The sequence below is a fragment of the Sapajus apella genome, unplaced genomic scaffold (assembly GCF_009761245.1).
Source record: "Sapajus apella isolate SASKATOON/1434 unplaced genomic scaffold, GSC_monkey_1.0 scaffold71, whole genome shotgun sequence".
Lineage (NCBI taxonomy): Eukaryota > Metazoa > Chordata > Mammalia > Primates > Cebidae > Sapajus > Sapajus apella.
In genome coordinates, this window is record NW_022437011.1 from 5,883,774 (window position 1) to 5,903,687 (window position 19,914).

General features: G+C 50.4%; 1 protein-coding gene across 1 annotated transcript in view; it reads left to right on the plus strand.

The window, feature by feature from the left end:
* The window catches only part of TGFBI (transforming growth factor beta induced), a 34,058-nt gene extending 14,832 nt beyond the window's left edge, over window positions 1–19,226 (plus strand). Inside the window, exons 3-17 of the mRNA XM_032250343.1 lie at window positions 225–289; window positions 1,695–1,855; window positions 2,212–2,376; window positions 2,632–2,778; window positions 5,091–5,232; window positions 8,520–8,732; window positions 9,548–9,685; window positions 10,276–10,421; window positions 11,522–11,658; window positions 12,481–12,608; window positions 14,873–14,997; window positions 16,236–16,338; window positions 16,904–16,983; window positions 18,068–18,092; window positions 18,589–19,226. Of these exons, the coding sequence (XP_032106234.1) occupies window positions 225–289; window positions 1,695–1,855; window positions 2,212–2,376; window positions 2,632–2,778; window positions 5,091–5,232; window positions 8,520–8,732; window positions 9,548–9,685; window positions 10,276–10,421; window positions 11,522–11,658; window positions 12,481–12,608; window positions 14,873–14,997; window positions 16,236–16,338; window positions 16,904–16,983; window positions 18,068–18,092; window positions 18,589–18,629 (1,816 nt within the window). The 3' untranslated portion in view covers window positions 18,630–19,226. The remainder of the gene's footprint in view (window positions 1–224; window positions 290–1,694; window positions 1,856–2,211; window positions 2,377–2,631; window positions 2,779–5,090; window positions 5,233–8,519; window positions 8,733–9,547; window positions 9,686–10,275; window positions 10,422–11,521; window positions 11,659–12,480; window positions 12,609–14,872; window positions 14,998–16,235; window positions 16,339–16,903; window positions 16,984–18,067; window positions 18,093–18,588) is intronic.
* The last annotated feature ends 688 nt before the right edge of the window (window positions 19,227–19,914 follow it).

The following is a 19,914-nucleotide window of genomic DNA, read 5'->3' on the forward strand; positions in this document are numbered from 1 at the left end:
TGTTGGCAGCCGCCAGGAGCATTCTACATAGCAGAGGAGGTGTGAGACTCTCCTTGCTCAGGAAAAGCAGACCTATGACTTAGCAAATGACTCCTAAGAGGAGCGTGTTTCACCCACCATTCCTCTTCCTTGGCTGTGTAGGTGACTCCCTGGAGAGGGTTCCGATGACCTGTGAGGAACAGTGAAGCCCCGCCTAACACACATTTATGGTTGTCTTGTTTCAGAGTCATCAGCTACGAGTGCTGTCCTGGATATGAAAAGGTCCCTGGAGAGAAGGGCTGTCCAGCAGGTGAAGGAATCTGCCAGGCCTTACCTGTTGGTGTGGGTGGAAGGGAATGGTGAGAGAGAGGAGTACCCACATAAAAGGCAGCAGAGTGTGAATGCGGGCAGTGGCATGAGGACATGGCATTCTCTCCACGTGCCCACTGGCCCCAGGCTCTATGCAAGAGCCTGAGGATAGAAGCTGGAAACAGTGCATTTCCTGAGCTGCTCCTTCTGGCCTCCTTACCACACTGGTGGAATAGAATCCAATTCTGGCCTGTCCATGCCCTTCCTGGCAGGCACAGGATCAGGCTCAGGCTCTCAGCCTCTGCCTCTGGCTGGGAGTGATTCTAAACACATCCAGCAGGGTTCAGCCTGATGACCCATGGTTGGGGCCGGGGGTCTCTGGTGGGCTGGCAACCCCAGGCTGAGGCGGGCTGGTCACCTCAGGTCATGAGTTCAAGACCAGCCTGGCCAACATGGTGAAGCCCTGTCTCTATTTAAAATAAAATTATCCAGGCATAGATCCTGTAATCCCAGCTACTTGGGAGGCTGAGGCAGGAGAATCGTTTATACCTGGGAGGTGGAGGTTGAAGTGAGCTGAGATCACGCCATTACACTCCAGCCTGGGCCAGAAGAGAGAAACTCCGTCTCAAAAAAAAAAAAAAAAAATCGTGAGACTGAGGCATAACAGGAAGGAGGGCAATTTGGTGGGTGCCAAAGTCCCTAGAGCATGTGAGGGGAGAGATTGGTACAGATGGGACCATGGAGGTACTGACTCAAGTGGAAGGACATATGGGGAAATGGGATAGGAAAAGAAGATTGACCTTAGAAGGGGAGCTCAACCTCTGAACTCTAATTTCAGACTCTTGAAAAGGAACATTAAGCTCATTTTGGTCTAAGAAACAAAAAGCAAATGAACATGAAACTCATTTTGGTCTTTTAAGGCCTGAGAAACCCCTTCTAAACTTCAGACTACTTTAAGAAATAACATTTTATTACCTGCAAATACACGCAGTACTTTGGAGAGTTATAGTAGTCTCTCATTTTAGTAGAAGCCATTAGGGAACCAGTGTCAATAAAAAGGTATATCTGTAAGAATAGTTTGTAATTAGGATATCTGTTTTCAATGTACATTCCTGCCTGTGTTATCTAAATGTCTGGGAACAAGAGGTTTGCTCTGCCGTGTTTAAAATGATTAAAAATCACCAATTAGTTGAGTTCATGTAGCGAGGAATTGGACTTAACTGAGTTGTTTTAAGGAGACTGTAACAAGCTTTAAGCCCCCCGGAAACAGCCTGTCTTTGTGCTTTCCCACATGCCTCCTCGTCCTCTCCAGCTGCAGATGTACCGTGCTCTCTGGCAAAGAAGGGAGGGTCTGGTTGGGCTGGACCCCCAGAGGCCATCCCTCCTTCTGTCTTCTGCCCCTGCAGCCCTGCCACTCTCAAACCTTTACGAGACCCTGGGAGTCGTTGGATCGACCACCACTCAGCTGTACACAGACCGCACGGAGAAGCTGAGGCCCGAGATGGAGGGGCCTGGCAGCTTCACCATCTTCGCCCCTAGCAACGAGGCCTGGTCTTCCTTGCCAGCTGTGAGATGACCTCCATCTGCCCAGGGGACTCTTAACGGGGAACTGCCTTACTTCCCCAAGGGGTGGGCATGATGAATGGGAGTCCACAGTGATTTCCTACTGTTTCGGGAAGCTTTTTCCTTAACCCCTTAGAAAAGGCAGTGAAACTTGAGCTAAAATGTGTCTTACCAGGTTGTGTCTAAAGCCCCCTGTGTCCTATTGGGCAGAAAGACCTGGGTGCTCCCTGAGGAGGGATCCTTGGCAAAAGAGAGGCCTGGGCTCACTGGGCCTGACAGCATGTTTCCCCAGATTTGCAAGGACCCCTCTCTTAAACACAGAGTCTGAGCCCCCAACTGTCCCCCTGTCCTTCCTCCTAGGAAGTGCTGGACTCCCTGGTCAGCAATGTCAACATTGAGCTGCTCAATGCCCTCCGCTACCACATGGTGAACAGGCGAGTCCTGACTGATGATCTGAAACATGGCATGACCCTCACCTCTATGTACCAGAATTCCAACATCCAGATCCACCACTATCCTAATGGGGTAGGGGATCCCCAGCCATACTACATGGCCCTTGGTCCACAATGAACCCACTTCTGTCCCATGGGTGGGCCGGTTTCTGGGGTTGAAGCTTTAGACAACCGCTCCTTTGTGTCTGCTTCTCCTTGGGCTGTCTGTTCCACAGCTGTGGAACCCACACTCAGCTACTGTGTTTGAAAACACTGTTTTCTCCTTCTGGGGCTTTGAGACCATGCCTTTGTTCTGTGTACTGCTCACCCTTGCTGCTTCTCTGGGCAGATTGTAACTGTGAACTGTGCCCGGCTGCTAAAAGCTGACCACCATGCAACCAACGGGGTGGTGCATCTCATTGATAAGGTCATCTCCACCATCACCAACAACATCCAGCAGATCATCGAGATCGAGGACACCTTCGAGACCCTTCGGGTAAGGGACTGCCCTGGGTGGAGGCCCAGGCTTGGGAGACATTGCCTCCGAAGAGGGGCCTAGCGGGACCTCTTCTGCAGGAGGAGTAGAGGATGGCTCCTGTAGGGGAACACAGACCAGGTTCCCCTGATGGCCGTGAATATGGAGAATCCATTGACCAGATCTAACCTGTAAAACTCCCCATCTGTCTTCTTATTCTTTTTTTTTTCTTTTGGAGACAGAGTTTCACTCTGTCGCCCAGGCTGGAGTGCAGTGGGGCAATCTCGGCTCACTGCAACCTCTGCCTCCTGGGTTCAAGCGGTTCTCCTGCCTCAGCCTCCCGAGAAGCTGGGACTACAGGTGAATGCCACCATGCCCGGCTAATTTTTTTATTTTTAGCAGAGATGGGGTTTCACCATGTTAGCCAGAATGGTTTCGATCTCTTGACCTCGTGATCCACCTGCCTCGGCCTCCCAAAGTGCTGGGATTATAGGCATGAGCCACTGCAGCCAGCCCCATCTGTCTTCCTTATAAAGTGTTCCTTTCCTTGCCTCCTCTGGAAAGGTCAGTGGTGTGTGACTGCAGCAGTACAGGGTCCTCTGAGCCCTGGACCTGCACTGTGGCTTCCAGAGGTGGCAGTTCCCACATGGGGGGCTAGAATAAATAGCCTATCAGGCTATGTGTGCTTTGGAATCACACATCCCCATCCTAAGACCCTGGTTGCAACCATACCCATGTGTTCTTGAAGCCCAGAACAGCAGAGAGGCCACTAGTGTGGACACAGAAGTTAAGGGTCTGATTTCCAGCCTGGCTTTTCCAGTGGCTCTGGGGCCACAGGAATACTCTTCCTTCCCCCATGCCCAGTTGTCTTAACAACTGGAGGGGAAGGCATGTTCCTCTTGGCAAGGGCTACTCAGGAGGAAGTGGAGGCAGGCTGCCCCGTCAGGGTTTTTGCCTTCATTCAAGGAGAACTTCCTAACCACAAATGATACAAGTGGGAGTAGGGCGGTCCCTCCCTAGAGATCTCCAACACAGAGAGACAAACATGCTGGGACTGGCTGGCACTGACGGGTCTCACAAGCATGGATCGCTGTTAGCTGGGAGCCTGGCTATCTAAGCTCTTCTCCCATGCTTTTCTTCTGGGTTGCTGGAAGGGCAGGGGTCTGCAAGGGAATGATGTTCCCACATAATTGGTGGCACATGAACAGCAATTGATCTCTTTGAATCACCTCCTCTTACTTTTTAGATCTGGTAGGTATTTCTTCCTTCTTCTGACCCTCCATTGTGCCCATCTTTCCTTCTTAAAACATATACTTGTTAGGGACCTGCTACTTCCCTGGTGGTTCTATGTGCCAGGAGTATAGAGGTGAACAAGGCAGGCAAAGTTCTATTCTCAGTGGAGCTAATATTCTATCTGGAGAGAGACAATAAGGAAATCAACAAGGTAGCCATGGGCTGTGATAATTTATGTCAAGTAGGCAGGTAAATAGGGAGTGACAGTACTACAGGGAGGATTGGAGAGTCAGGGAGGTCTCTCTGGAAGGGCTGGCTTTTGAGCTTCAGTCTAAAGGATGAGAATGGGTCTAGTATACAAAATGCTGGGGCAAGAGGACACCTGGTGGAGGGGAGAACAATAGTGAAGGCTCAGGGCAGGAAGGGCAAGGAGGAGGCCAGTGGGTCAGGTCACATGTGAAGGGCATACCACGGGCAAGGGCAAAGTCAAAGTGGCCAGACGGAATCCTCCAGGACTTGCAGACCTGGGAAAGAGTCTGTCTCCATCCTGGGAGCAGCAGGAAACCACTCAGGCCTTTAGAAGATCCTTCTGGCTGTGTAGAGAATGGGTGGTTCGATCCTTTCATGCACGGGCTCATGTACATGATTACCAATGAATGCTGAGTGACGGTGTGAGGAGGGCTGCAAGTCATTAGAGTAGGCACAGCAGACAGACTCATCTTGGTCTGGGGGTGGGATGGGGTGGGAGGAGTGCCAAGTTGACCTCCCAAAGAAATGACATTTTAGTGGAAGAAGGAATAGAATCAGAGAAGCGAAGAAAGAGGGAATAGCAGAGGGGACAGCAGGGACAAGAATTTGGGGGCAAGAAGAGGAAAGGCAAGTTAAAGACATGAAAGATGGCCAGGCTGGCTGGAGCTCAGGCCCAGTAAGGTCCCCTAGGGACCATGGTCGTTGGTGAGCTGGGGTTTGGCTTCTGTTTTCATCTTGGGCTTCTGTAAAAGTCTTGAGCCCTTGAGAGGGAACCAGCGAGACTGTGTGTGCCTCTTCTGCAGAGAATGCCAGAGCCTCAGGGAGCACTCCGTCTTCTCTCCTCCCCACAGGCTGCTGTGGCTGCATCAGGGCTCAACACGATGCTCGAAGGTAATGGCCAGTACACACTCTTGGCCCCAACCAATGAGGCCTTTGAGAAGATCCCCACTGAGACTTTGAACCGGATCCTTGGCGACCCAGAAGCCCTGAGAGGTGAGCATCCTTTGGCTCCTGCTGCTGCCTCATTTGTGCAGCTAAACTGAGCCCAAGACCTGCTCTAGTCCAAGATGGACATGCCACCTGCCATGAGGTGACCCTCAGGATATCTGCTCCAGCCGTGGATTGAGGCCGTCCTTTCTTGTTGCTTCAGCTAACCATGTCTCTCCAGCAGCCACACTGCTCTGAGGGCCGAGTACTGAATCCACCAGCTTTTGTTTGGGGACAGCTGGACTGAAGAGAGAGGCATAGCTGGAGACCCGCAGCTGGCCCTGGCCAGAAACAGGGAGAGTGAAGGGCTCGAATGGTTAAGGCCAGAGCAAGGCTAGCAGGTAGAGCGACAGCTTGCAGGCGTGGGGGTGGCAGATCCTGGCACTCCTGAAATGGATTCTTCACGCTGACTCTTCACTGTTCCTCTGTGTGGCTAGGGACATGGATAAATCAAAATTACAGTTAAAAACCAGTCATAGGCCAGGTGCGGTGGCTCACGCCTGTAATCCCAGCACTTTGGGAGGCTGAGGCGGGCAGATCACCTGAGGTCAGGAGTTGGAGACCAGCCTGGCCAACATGGTGAAACTAAAAATACAAAAATTAGCTGGGCGTGTTGGCAGGTGCCTGTAATTCGAGCTACTCAGGAGGCTGAGGCAGGAGAATCGCTTGAACCCAGAAGTTAGAGGCTGTAATGAACCAAGCTTGTGCCATTGCACTGGGTGACAGAGCAATACTCTGTCTCAAAAAAAAAAACAAACCAAAAAAAAAAAAAACCAGTCATAGTCAACTTTTGACTCTCCATTTTAGATTTCATCATGCCCTCAGTGAGTTGCTAAGTTAGGCAGTGGATTCATTACTGCTGCAGGAGAGGGAAGGAGCTAGCATGTAATGGAGTTGAGAAATGAGGACTCTGCCTTCCCCCCACCCTGCCCCCTTCTACTCCAGGACCTCTGAAAGGCCATGAGCACAGAGCTGCTGCCTGAGTCTCCCGAAACACAGGGAATGCCCCTGGTCTCTGGTACAGCCCACCACACTTTTCCTCACAAACGTATTCCAGGATGACTGCATTTCTTTTGAATCTATTTAAGCCCACCTTGTCAATGTGCTGTATAAAATGCCTAATGCATTTCAGACACCCTATACATTTAAAGTGCTCTCCTTCTATCTGTGCAGGGATGGGAAAGGGCATATTTCTGAAAGCACAGATGGGGAGATGGGATCTGTTCCGTGTCCATGTGATTATGGTGCCTCGGTGCACCTGGCTGGCACTGGGGACGGCAGCTACGAAAATGAATACAGCACAGCCTTTGCCCCCAAAGAAATTAAGACCTAGTAGAAATGGCAGGCTTAAAAACAGGTTGTTGGCATCTGATTCGGTGACTGCAATGACAGAGATACTCACAGCACAAAATGTGGAATGAGGGCAGGCACTGGGACACAGCCTCAGGGGGCCCAAAGGCTTTTAGAACTGTACTCCCCATTAAAACATGGTTTGCACAGAGCACATTTTTTGCTTTGGAGACCTCAGAACTCATTATAGGCCAGGCATGCCTATAATCCCAGCACTTTGGGAGGCCAAGGCAGGGAGATCACTTAAGGCCAAGAGTTCAAGACCAGCCTGGCCAACATAGTAAAACCCCGTCTCTACTAGAAATATAAAAATTAGCCAGGTGTAGTGGCAGGCGCCTATAATCCCTGTAATCCCAGATACTTGGGAGGCTGAGGTAGGAAAATCACTTGAACCCGGGAGGCAGAAGTTTCAGTGAGTCCAGATCATGCCATTGTACTCCAGCCTGGGCAACAAAGCTAGACTCTCAAAAGACAAAAAAAAAAAAAAAAAAAAAAAGAACTCCTTATTATAAATTGTAAGGAAAAAAAGCCCCTACTTCATCCTTCTTGCAAATCTGCCTTTTCCTACTCAGAGCAAGCACACTTTGTTTGGTGCCGTGGCTGCACACTGGAAGGAACAGGTCCTTGCCCCACCCCCAACAGTCTGCTGTTACCAGCAGGTTGGCAGGCAGGCAGGCGAGAAGCAGCCAGGGTTGGTGTGCCCGTTTGAAGACTGGTTTCCAGCTTTGGCCCTCCTCACCCTCCAAGGGGCCCTGGCAGGTTCCTCGACCACACCCTGTACTTCACCTTCCTTCTCTGAGAAGCTGAATCTCCAAGGCCTTATTCCCATAGGGTCTCCTCACCCTTTTCGTTTCCCTCTGGCTGAATGTGGCCAGCACCAGTTTTCAAGGCCATCAACTTGTTTGCAGCAGCCCAAGGCCTTGCAGGGAGGGCCTCAGAGCTTCCTCTTGCCCATGACAGTGTGGTTTTGGTTCCCACACTCGGGGACAGATTGAAACTCGCCTCTGTGGTGAGAATATGGGACAGAGAGCCTCGGTGACCTTGGTGAGTGGCAGCCCAGGCCACCTGCTTGGCCTGGGGTGGGGTGGGGCTCTTTCTTCTTGACTGGTATTTGCAGCTGCCTCTGTCTAGCCCGTCTGGGCTCTCTAATGCAGTGGAGGCCAGCAGGAGTCACGATGGGTCAGGAGCCCTCCTTGGGCCTCAGCCTTGCTCTGCCCCCTAAAGTAGCACTTGGACAAGCAAATAAATGATTATGTTTATGATTTATGGGTCTGGTGAATGGAATGGCAAAGGCCATGTCTTACTGATCACCAAACCCTAAGATAGATCCTGGCAACTAGTAGACCCTTGGGCTAAATGAACAAAAACCTTGACAAATGAAGTTTACAAATAACTCAGAACTGTCATTTGCTACGCTTTTCATCTTTTCTTACTACAGTTACGTTTTTATAAAGGTCAGTAGATTTCTAAAATCCCATGGTAGGCTTTCTTGAGTTTTTCTTTTATCCCTGAAGTTCAGCTACAAATAAGCTAATCACTAACATTTGTTGAACATTTACTCCGTTGTCAGGCACTGTGCCAAGTGCTTTACATTCAGGATTTCATGTCATCCCCACAGTAGCCCTAGGAGAAGAATGCAGTTCTTATGTCCACTTGACTGATGAGGAAATTGAGGTTCAAAGAGGCTCAATGACTTGCTCAAGGTCCCACAGCTGGAAAGTGGCCATGGGATTCAAAGCAGGCAGTCTGGCCACAGACCCTCAGCTGCTTTTCTAGGGCAGCAGGCAGGAGGCGAGAAGGATCTGGGCCCTGGGGTGCTCCCACCTCATCTGAAGGTCTTCATCTGAGAGAATAGGATCCTCACAATATGGGCAGGCTGCAAGTGGCCCCCCAGGTCATCCTGGAGCAGACTCTGACTTGACCTGAGTCTGTTCGGCCCCCAGACCTGCTCAACAACCACATCCTGAAGTCGGCTATGTGTGCTGAAGCCATTGTTGCGGGGCTGTCCGTGGAGACCCTGGAGGGCACGACACTGGAGGTGGGCTGCAGCGGGGACATGCTGACCATCAATGGGAAGGCGATCATCTCCAATAAAGACATCCTGGCCACCAACGGGGTGATCCACTACATTGATGAGCTGCTCATCCCAGACTCAGGTAGGCCAGGCCTGCAGGTGCCTTGGCACTGCCCAGCCCACCATCCCTTCTGCTATCCCCAGTGGCAGAGTTGGGGAGATTCAGGGATCCTTGGGCAACTTCCCTGCCTGGACCCAGCTCACAGCCCCTCGGCCACTGCAGATGTGTGGGTTGTGACCAGAGTGATGCGTCTTGAGCTTCAGGCATGCAAGCGTAGTGGGGAGGCAGTGGGGAGCCATTGGAGGGGTCTGGGGACAAAGACACAATCACAGAGGCCTTTCAGAAGATGTGCCTGCTGTGAATGGGCACAGAGGGCCATTTGCTGACCTCAGAGCATGTGCTTTCTCAATAGTGCTGAAGCCATCGCAGGGTCACTGACCCAGTGAGAATGACTGAATGGACTTTGGCCTGTGTTTCATTTGGAATCCTAGCCCCATTGTGGTCTTCCAGTGAGACCTGTCCATGAGTGAAGGAATCTCGTAGGAAAAAACAAAACGCTTCTACGGGTGTGGTTGCTGGCCTTATCTACTCGGCAGGAGCCATCATGCAGACTGTCTTTCTCCCCAGTGTTAGAATGTACCCTGACCAAGCTGCCCACAGGGCCTGGGACAGAGGCTGATCTCTGCCTAACTGAGCTCACCTCTCGTCCTGACTGGTTAGATTTTCTAGCGACTGTTCCCCTGATGACACAAGCCTGCTGGGCCCCAGCAGTGTTTGGAGGGGTTGTTGACTCACGAGACGACATTCCTGCTGATGTGTGTCATGCCCCGGGGTGGATGAATGATAAATGAAAACAGCACTTTTAACTTTTGAACCCACTTTCTCCTTCCTTGTAGCCAAGACACTATTTGAATTGGCTGCAGAGTCCGATGTGTCCACCGCCATTGACCTTTTCAGACAAGCCGGCCTCGGCGCTCATCTCTCCGGAAGTGAGCGGTTGACACTCCTGGCCCCCCTGAATTCTGTATTCAAAGGTAACATGGGGAAGGCATCCCTGTTAGTTTGTCCCTGGAGGCATCTTCCCCACCGCGTCACCTCCACAACACTCTCTGATTTACAGCACCCCATGGGACATTAGAACTTCCACACAGCTCAACCAAAAGCAGATGTGACTTTAGCAGAAACTTCAGAGGCTCCGTTGTTGCATTAGGCAGAGCAGAGAATGCATTTGGGGAGCTGTGCCTCGGTACTCAAGACTTAGACCTGGGAGAGCAGAGCATTCCTTTGCCTTTCTATTTGCAGAGTCACTTGCCAATGGATAGTCAGGAGGTCAGGGTGAGGATACAGCTGAGTTGCAACCACAGGAAGGCAGAGAAGGGAGCCAAGTTGTGTGTGTGCCTGCCCTTCTCTCTTAGGGCAAAACTCCAAACACCCTTGGTTATCTGGATCTTTTTTATTTCTCCACAGAAGGTACCAGATGTTAAGGAATATTGGCAGCAGCTTGACTTGGTTTCTTAATCCCTGTTTCCAAACTCAGGGAGGGCTTTTCACTGTATTCATCTCCCGTCATTCTCTTCATTTCAGCAGCGCATCTCTCTGCACCTAACCACACCTTCTCTTGCAGATGGAACCCCTCCAATTAATGCCCATACAAGGAATTTGCTTCGGAACCACATAATTAAAGACCAGCTGGCTTCTAAGTATCTGTACCATGGACAGACCCTGGAAACACTGGGTGGCAAAAAACTGAGGGTTTTTGTTTACCGTAATGTAAGTTCTGGGTCCTAAATCATGTTCCTTGGAAGCTCCTTATGGTGGGAGGTGTATTAGCATTTAAAAAAAAAATGTTGGCCAGGCGCGGTGGCTCATGCCTGTAATCCCAGCACTTTGGGAGGCCGAGGTGGGTGGATCACGAGGCCAAGAGATCGAGACCATCCTGGTCAACATGGTGAAACCCCGTCTCTACTAAAAATACAAAAAATCAGCTGGGCATGGTGGCGCGTGCCTGTAATCCCAGCTACTCAGGAGGCTGAGGCAGGAGAATTGCCTGAACCCAGGAGACAGAGGTTGCGGTGAGCCGAGATCGCGCCATTGCACTCCAGCCTGGGTAACAAGAGCGAAACTCCGTCTCAAAAAAAAAAAAAATGTCCTCAATAAACAGGAGTTTGCATGAGAACTGGTTGCTGACAAGGAAGAAAATAATTTCTGGAAAGTATTGATACCAAAATGAGATCCTGCAGAAGGATTAGAATCTCTTTTTCTGGAGGCCTTTGAGAATAAACCACACAATTATCCAACCTATACTGTGAAGGAATAAGTCCTTCTTGAACTCAGGAATGAACACATGGGAGGAGGGATGGGGTTCGGACTCCTTCTAAGCTTATGAGAAGAGCAGCCCCCTGAACTAAAATACAGCCCTGCTTGGTCCAAGAGGTGTCTTCCCTCTTCTGTTGTATCTTCTTTGTTTTCAAACCCAACAGTTACCCTGGAATATCAAATAAGAAGTACAAGTCAACATGGCTCTTGCCTGGGACCAACCAGCACCATTTGGCTAAAGATGGTTATCATCTGTTAAACAAATAAATAAATAAATGGGTTCAATCTGTTTATTTGACCTCTGCCAATGACCTCATGTGTAACTGATATTCTCATTATGGGGCCTCTGTGTAGCTTTATTGGGGCCTCTCTAGCCATTCTTTCCTTAAGGAAGTGCATTTATTGTTTTATTTCCTGGAGAAAAGACATCATTTCACTCCAGCCTTAATAACCCACCCCAATAAATACCCCTTCATCTTCATGGATGATGAACCTGCTGCATGCCTCTTGGGAGGATAACCAGTCCTTGCTTTCTCTGTCCCTCTTCTGTGCAGAGCCTGTGCATTGAGAACAGCTGCATCGCTGCCCACGACAAGAGAGGGAGGTACGGGACCCTGTTCACGATGGACCGGGTGCTGACGCCCCCGATGGGGACTGTCATGGATGTCCTGAAGGCAGACAATCGCTTTAGGTAATTAGTTTCATTCCTGAGTGGGGCTTCTGCTGGGTGGTCATGCTGGAGCAGGATGTGGAGCCCCAGCTATTTGCCAAGCCTCCTTCTACCTTGGGGATTAACACTAGTGGTGCACTGCTATGACCTTCCAGACTTGGGATGGGGAAAAGGGAGGGTTGCCTTGAAAGCTTACATTGGGAAGAAGGGTTACTTCTGAGAGTGTAATCCTCACATGCATGGGAAACAGGGAGAGGGACTACATTTTTATCATTTACATTTATAAGCGCCAGGAAAACATCGCTCGCATTGTAAAGCTCCAAGTGAGCCGAAGGCATGTAGTTTGCAGCGCGTGATGAGTCTCTCGCTCTCTGCGCAGTATCTGTTTATTGTAACTGAAGTCCGCTTGTGACTTTGTGTTCCTGCCCTGCTAGCTCCGTTTCTGACTTGTTCATTCACCTTGGGGTGCTGTCACATGGAATATTTCCCTGCCACTGACTTCAGCCACCTCCACAAGGGCCTGGAGACCACTCCCCTTTGCCCTCCCAGAATCACATCCCTGGAGGCCAGCTAGTCTCTGGGTCAGCCATGCCTCTGCCCTTTCTTTTTCCCCCTTTCTCCTGTGGCTCTGACCTCTGGCCATTTAACAGAGCTCACATTCTTGCTGGGTGGAGGGAAGATGCAACCTGGAATTTGCTCCCTCTTTGTGCACAGGGAGGGCATGAAAACCAAGGTGTGTGCATTCCATTAGTCTGGGCTCTTCTATCCCCATTGGTGAGGTATTTAAGGAAAATACCTCTCGGCTCCCAGGACAGGGGACATTTTCTGTGTGTGTATCCACAGCATGCTGGTAGCTGCCATCCAGTCTGCAGGACTGACGGAGACCCTCACTCGGGAAGGAGCTTACACAGTCTTCGCTCCCACAAATGAAGCCTTCCGAGCCCTGCCACCGAAAGAACAGACCAACTTAAGTACACATCTCCAGTTTTCTAAAGTAGTGACCCCTCGGGGGCCCAGCGGGAATCAGTTGACACATTAGGGATTGACTCGAAGGGATTTAATGACTATTTGTGGAAGTGTGGACAGAATGAAAAGAACTAGCAAAGGATGAGGCCACCCAGGGACAAGCAGCCCTGGGAAGCCTTTACTACCCCTAGGCCTGGGGGAATGGGAGGATGAGAGCAGGAACCAGTGAGGTCATGAGGCTTGGACAAGGGCACAGGATGGCAGCCAGAGCCATATGCAGCCACGGTTAGAACCATGCAAGTGAGGGAGGGCACTCAGCATCCCAGCCTCCCTTTGCTTCCACACACCAGTTGCCATCTGGGTCTCCCATTGGCTGATGCACAAGCAGGAGGGAGCCCACTGATGCAATTCATAGAGCTCAGCCTCCTGGACAGGAAACCAGGCAGAGAGGAGTAGAAAAGAACTGAGGGTGGCTGCAGCCAGCCCAGTCACTGAGGCATGTTTCCTATTGGAGACCTGTGAGCACAGTGATAATGAAGCCAGTTACTGGCATTGACTATCCCTCCAGACAAAAGCTTTCCCAAGAAGTTAGACACGGCCCTGAGAGATCTAGTTGAGGATGTTTGGGAGGGGTTCTAGTGGTTGAGTGGCTAAGAATAACGAGGAAGATAAGAGTACCTTGCAGCCGGTGTGGTAAGGATGAAATAGGATGCCACACACAGTGCCAGGCAACACAGCCCTGGTCAATAATAGCCATGACGTTGGGGGCCGGTGGGGAGGGGAACGGGAGTTGCAGCGTTGAGCTCAGATGCATGCCTGTGAGAGATGCTTCCATCCTCACAGAAAGGTGAGCCTGAGGAAAAGGAGGAGGAGGAAGGACCTTGGCAAATCTACACCCGTTGTCTACACCCCACTTCCTGCTCTAGAGCAGGAGGATAGAAAGTTCAGGTTGCAGCCAGCTCCGAGGTGAATTTGTGTCCTGTTTAATTATCTTTATTGTTAAATGAACGCCTATGTCTGTGATGCTGACGTATGTTCCTAAGGAGAGGGGAGAAGTTCATTCTGAACATAAACTTTTCATCCTCTGCCTGTCCAGCAAGAATGGAATATTACCCAGGTGGCCTGAGCTGGCTTGGCGTTTTCACTTTCAATTTTGTGGGAGTTGAGGAGGGGGATGGGGAAAGCTTCCCAAACACACCCTCCCCCAGGTCTGAGGCACCCGTGGGGGACAGAGGTGGTCCAGGTGTTTGTTAGAGATATCGAAAGGACATCCCACACACCCCAAGGGCTAGCACGATTCTGCACTTCCAGGGAATATTTTGTGGAAGGGGAATCTTGTCAGCTCCAGGTTGTGGATGTTTGAAAATCACTCGGTACCCAGTGGCTCCATCCTCTGGCACTCATGTGCATTTGTCAATAACCAAGTGAATTCTCCAGAATACTTTAAAACTTCCTCCCTTCTCAGTTTCAAGATGCTAGAAATAGCTGTTCATAAACCCTGGGGAAATTTAGCCATTTGGCTGGTAATGGGAGTATCCAAGATGAGAGGGCAGCTGGAAACTTTCAGAATGACCTCCCACACTTAATTTGGGAAATGCCTGTGCACCTTTATGGGCAATCAGATGCCTGCCACAGTTGCTGGAGACACTGACGTGGGCCGAAAGGAATGCTGAGACGTGACGAGCAGAGATGCTCTGGAGGGAATACCCCCCTCAGCCCTGACCTCATCGGTTCCATGGCTCCTCCACAGTACAGCTGTTGACTCTTTTAAGTTCTGCTTCAGGAAATAGCTGCCTCAAACAGAATGCGCATTTGAGGGCAGAATGTGTAAATACTGCACTCCTGTGTTATAACTGTCGGGAGCCATGCTGATGATGAAATGTCCCAGATGCTGGTGCTGGAAAGGTCCCTAGCTTTCCAAGCAAATATTTATCTCATGGAAACATGAATCATACTCAGAGAGGATTATGGATTAACTCCTTCTCAGCAGCCAGGGAGCCCAGCATCCCAGACAGCATATTTAACCCAGAAGCCCGCAGACTGCAGGGGCAGATTCGTGGCCGTGAACATGTGCTTTGTGTCCTCTGACTATTAGTCAGATTGTGGGTCACAGTGTTGAGTATACAGTGGGAGCTTAATGAGTGCTTATTCCCTGGGCAGGGAGTTCATCTCAGGGGTGACCACTTGCATCTTCTCCTCTGGGCCCACCTTGACCAGGCTAGTTACCATTCTTGGGATTAACTCTATCTCCTTTTCCCACCATCTGCAGAAACTGCCAAGGAACTTGCCAACATCCTGAAATACCACATTGGTGATGAAATCCTCGTTAGCGGAGGCATCGGGGCCCTGGTGCGGCTGAAGTCTCTCCAAGGTGACAAGCTGGAAGTCAGCTTGGTAAGTGTCCTGCAAATCAAAGGCTGGCTGTGCCCTGCCACCAGGGCTCCAGGACGTATCTTGCCCTGGGATGGCATTAGACACACACAACCTTCAAAATGCAGCTCAAATCTCTGAGTGTAATTTGCCCAAAGAAAAAGAGAAAAGAGAAGAGGGTCTTCAGGGAAATCCAGTGAGATGATAGGTAGACCTGAATAAGAACTTCCAGATTTTACAAGGGAGTAGAGCATCTGATTTTGCATCTGGGAGAGGCTATTAGATCCTTCTTCTCTTAAGGAGATGGTAGGCAATTACTTACATGACTGAAGAGATCAGTCTCTGTCCTCACCCTACCCCACCCCCAAACCCAGGGATTCACTGAGTTGCACCATGAACCAGACCATCCCAAGAGGCATTTTCAGTTCTGACACTTGCTCTGTGAGCCCTCCCTTGCTCTGCACATTGATGATACATATTGCACTTTGTAACTGCATAAGAGTGTTCCTAAAGCAGATAGCCCGCCAAGCTCCAGAAATCTCCCTGGCTACACTGGTGGAGGCCACTGATTGTGGAGGGACCACTCTTCAGTGTGTGGCTGGCTTCTGCTCCCTGTTCCTCTCTCCTTGTCTTCAGCCATCCTCTGCTCACCAGTTTCTCACCAGGAGCATACTTGTTTGACTTTAGCAAGTGGCTCAAGATTCTCCTAGCACCTGGTTTCAGATGCTGGGGACCTGTCTGTCGCAGGCTTCTATACCTCCTACCCCCTTGAGTCTTGTTGCATGGACCCTTCAGGAAGGCCTGAGATACATTTGCCCTGGGTGGGCCTCCTATGAGAAAATCTTAAGTCAGGCACCCAGGCAAAGTGGAAGGAAACTTTTGCCTAGAGCAGGAAGCCTGGCTTCCACTTCCAGCTATTCCACCTACTTAGCTCAAAAGAGGCACTTCATCTGTCTTCAGCCTCAGTCTCCTCTTATGTCGATAGGACAATAATATCTACCCTCCTTATCATACTCTGCTGTGACGACTGAATGGTTCACACAAAAGAACATTATGTAAATTGCAATGTGAAATTCACACAGGAGATTCCAATTAATCCACCACACCAAAGGTCTGTGAAGGGCAGGGACTGTTTCATTCACCAGAGTATCCCCAGTCTTATACAGGACCTGGCATATGAAAAGTGTTCAGTAAACACTTGGTGAATGAATAAAATAAATGTGCTCTACTTTCAGCCACCACTCTCTGTTTTTTTCTTTTAGAAAAACAATGTGGTGAGTGTCAACAAGGAGCCTGTTGCTGAGCCTGACATCATGGCCACAAATGGCGTGGTCCACGTCATCACCAGTGTTCTGCAGCCTCCATGTAAGTGTCGCCTCCCCATTGACTCTGCGGCCCGTCCTTCTCTCCACGTGGCACGTGGTGTAGAGAAGGAAAAAATGTCTCAATAGAAAAACTGTTCTCAACAATGATCAGAAGAACATGGAGTTGTGATAGTTAAACTGTGCTTATGTGACTGATCGCAGAGGCAGTTGGGTGCTGTTAGTTTCAAATGCAGCACACTAAGGAATGTGAGGACACGTTGCCCTTTGCGAAGTTGCCCGGCTATCTGAGCTCCCCTCGGACAGAGCCCAGTTTTCTGTGTCCTCGTGGTTCCCAGCACCCCTCTTAGAGCACTTCACCTCGGTGTGTGCTCCTTGCCCCCAGTGCAGTTGAACTTCAGTCCTGCCTCTCCCCGTGTGTGCATTCACCTTTCTTGGAGCTCTCTCCCCATGAGCCAATTCTGCTATGAGTTATGAAACATTGTAGAGAAAACAAGTCTTTGGAAATGTGAGCCAGAAAGCCCACCAATGGCCTCAGTCATGGTTGTTATGAATGACATGCTAATGGTTTCTTTCTCATCAAACTGGCCTTTTTTTTTCCTCTTCAGTCAACAGACCTCAGGAAAGAGGGGATGAACTTGCAGACTCCGCACTTGAGATCTTCAAACAAGCATCAGCGTTTTCCAGGGTAAGATGCCTGCTAGGTTTGCACCTAGCCTGAGCAGCCTCAGGTCCTCTGTTTGGGCCATGAAGGAGCCTCTCCAGCCTGTGTCTTCCTTAGCTGCTCCCCAGAGCTCTCTTAAACCTTCTTCCCACTCCCACTGGGCCATCCTCAGCCCCAGCCTGTGTCAAATTCAGAGTAGAGAAACCAGGCAGCTCCTGGGCCTTCATGGGCCAAAGCCTAGGCTTTCACACAGACGCCTCTGAGCCTCAGATCATGGGGAAGCCACTGCTGGCGAGAACAGACATAGCTTTGGAAGCTATCTGCCCAAGAGAGCAGCCCATCCCAAGTTCGTCTTACAGTGTCCGGGCCTGGCCTGAGCCTGGGCCTCTGGCTCATTCTTCTACTGTCCATGGTATTGCCCATCCTTTGTGAGGCTGGGGCTCTCCTGGGCACTGTGTGGATTCTGGATACAGGGCTACTGGGCCCGCTATGCATGTGGAGCCACCCCTTCCTTGCCCCAGCCCTGCTTCCCTGTCAAATGCTCTCTGGCTCTTTCTGAGCTTCCTTTCCTGCTCCCCAACTTGCCCAGTGCCCAGTACCCTGCTTGGCTCCTTTGCTGCTTCGGGTCAGATGGAGCGTCTTGGGAATGTGAGGTGCCTTACAGAAAGTTTACACTTCAAGAGAATAGGCTTCAGGGAGCATTCCTCAACCCAGAGGTCTGAAGCGTCCTCTGTCACTTTACTTTTGAACACAGGGGTCTCCTTAGTGCCCTCGAGAAGGACTCTTGGCCCTGAACTCCTACTCCTGAGGCCACCCCTGCACAGCCCCAGCTCCCCCAACTCCAGGCTCTAGTCTCAGTGGGGAAGCCTGGCTTTGGGGTCTCCTAGGAATGTCCACCTGAAGTCACACTTGATAGGGGCTTGCACAACTTATGTCTGCCAAGGCCACCCGAGGAGCTCCCCAGGGCCTATCAGTTCTATCTTCCGCTTTTTCTTCCTCACCCCAGCATTTTTTTCTGAGTAGGGTTGACAGTGGGCAAAGCCATTGCCATAAGCAAGTGCAGATATAACTTCCACTAGAAAACCTGACACCTTGTGTTTTCTTTCAGGCTTCCCAGAGGTCTGTGCGACTAGGTAAGTCTGGTCTGGGTTTGAAGTCTTTGCAGACCTGTTTAGGCCTTACCTCCAAGCAAACCCAAGCCTGCCATCTGCTGTATATAGATAAAAACATCATGGTGCCATAAAACAAGCCTGGCCTTTGGAGTCAGAACACCAGGGTGACTTGGGGTCAGACCCAGAACACCCCCCTTCCTTCTCCGTAATATGGGTATAATAAGAGTAACAACCTTTGGGGGTTAATGTGAGTTTTCAGCTTAGGGAGCTTGGAAATACTGCACAGGCCTTGGCAGGAGCCCACGGTGAGGATCTAGTTCCAAGCTGATAGGTGCAGAAAAGCAGAACATAAGGCACTGAGTAAGAGTGAAGTTTCACAAACCAAAAAGCACCTGCTATGTGCAGGATAGCATGGCAGAAGGAGGCTGCTTGGCCCTGGTCCTTGAGATCCTGACAGTGTCCTGGACAGACATGGGGAGATTTGCACTTGTTTGACTTTACAAATTTCTCTTTTCAGCCCCTGTCTATCAGAAGTTATTAGAGAGGATGAAGCATTAGCAGGAAGGACTACAGGAGGAATGCACCACGGCAGCTCCCCGCCAATTTCTCCCAGATTTCCACAGAGACTGAATGTTTTTGAAACCAAATGTCATACTTCATACATGGGCCACACCGTAATGAGATGTGAGCCTTGTGCAGGTGGGGGAGGAGGGAGAGAGATGTACTTTTTAAATTGTGTTCCCCCTAAACATGACTGTTAACCCACTGCATGCAGAAACTCGGATGTCACTGCCTGACGTTCGCTTCCAGAAAGGACTTATCCCAAACATGGAATTTGCTGTCTATGCCAAGTGCCTGGAAAAGGAGCTTCGGTATTGTGGGGCTCATAAAACATGAATCAAGCAATCCAGCCTTATGGGAAGTCCTGGTACAGTTTTTGTAAAGCTCCTCTTGCACGGCTGGAGAAATGGCATCATTATAAGCTATGAGTTGAACTGTTCTGTCAAATGTGTCTCGCATCTACACGTGGCTTGGAGGCTTTGATGGGGCCCCGTCCAGGTAGAAAAGAAAAGGTATGTAGAGCATGTAGAGCTCAGATTTCCCAAGTGTGACAGAGCCATGGTGTGTTTGTAATAATAAAACCAAAGAAACATATGCCCTGTGTGCATGGTACTCTGTGCTGGCCTGAGCCCGTCATGCTCCTCCACACCTCAATTCCACTCTGGAGAAGCTCAGCAAGGAGCCCCAAGGGATGGTTTTGGGGAGATTCCAGCAGCCAGCCCTCAGATACTCAGACAGCTCATGGGGTTTGAACCTGTCTTTGCCAAACAGATTTTTATTTCACCCTCCTCCAGCCCTGGGGTCTCAAGCTCTGTGTTCCCTTCACCCTGCCCTTTATGCCTCTTATTACTCAGAAGTACCTGCCAGCATGGTGATCCCCTGCCTGTGTGCTGGACTTTTGAGTCCTTAGCACCACCCTGTGAAGTGGTTGCCAGCACAATCCCATTACGCAGATGAGGAGACCAAGGCCCAGGGAGGGGAGAACCAGTGGCAGCACATAAAATAGCTGAACGGGCACTGGAACCCATGTCTCCTGACTCCCAGGGACACCACTGACAACAGAACAAGACCACGTTTTCCAGGCCCATCCCCTCTGCCAACCCACGTTCAGATTCCCATAACCTCTGGTGTCTAAAATGTCCTTGGCACTCTGACAGGTAGTGTCATGTGGCTGTGGTGCCATTGGCCCCTACGTGTGTGGCCTGGGGGCCAGTCGTGTGACCTCCCAGGGTCTCCTCTTCTGTAGGGAGATGACCATCACATCTACTTCATGGGTCCATCG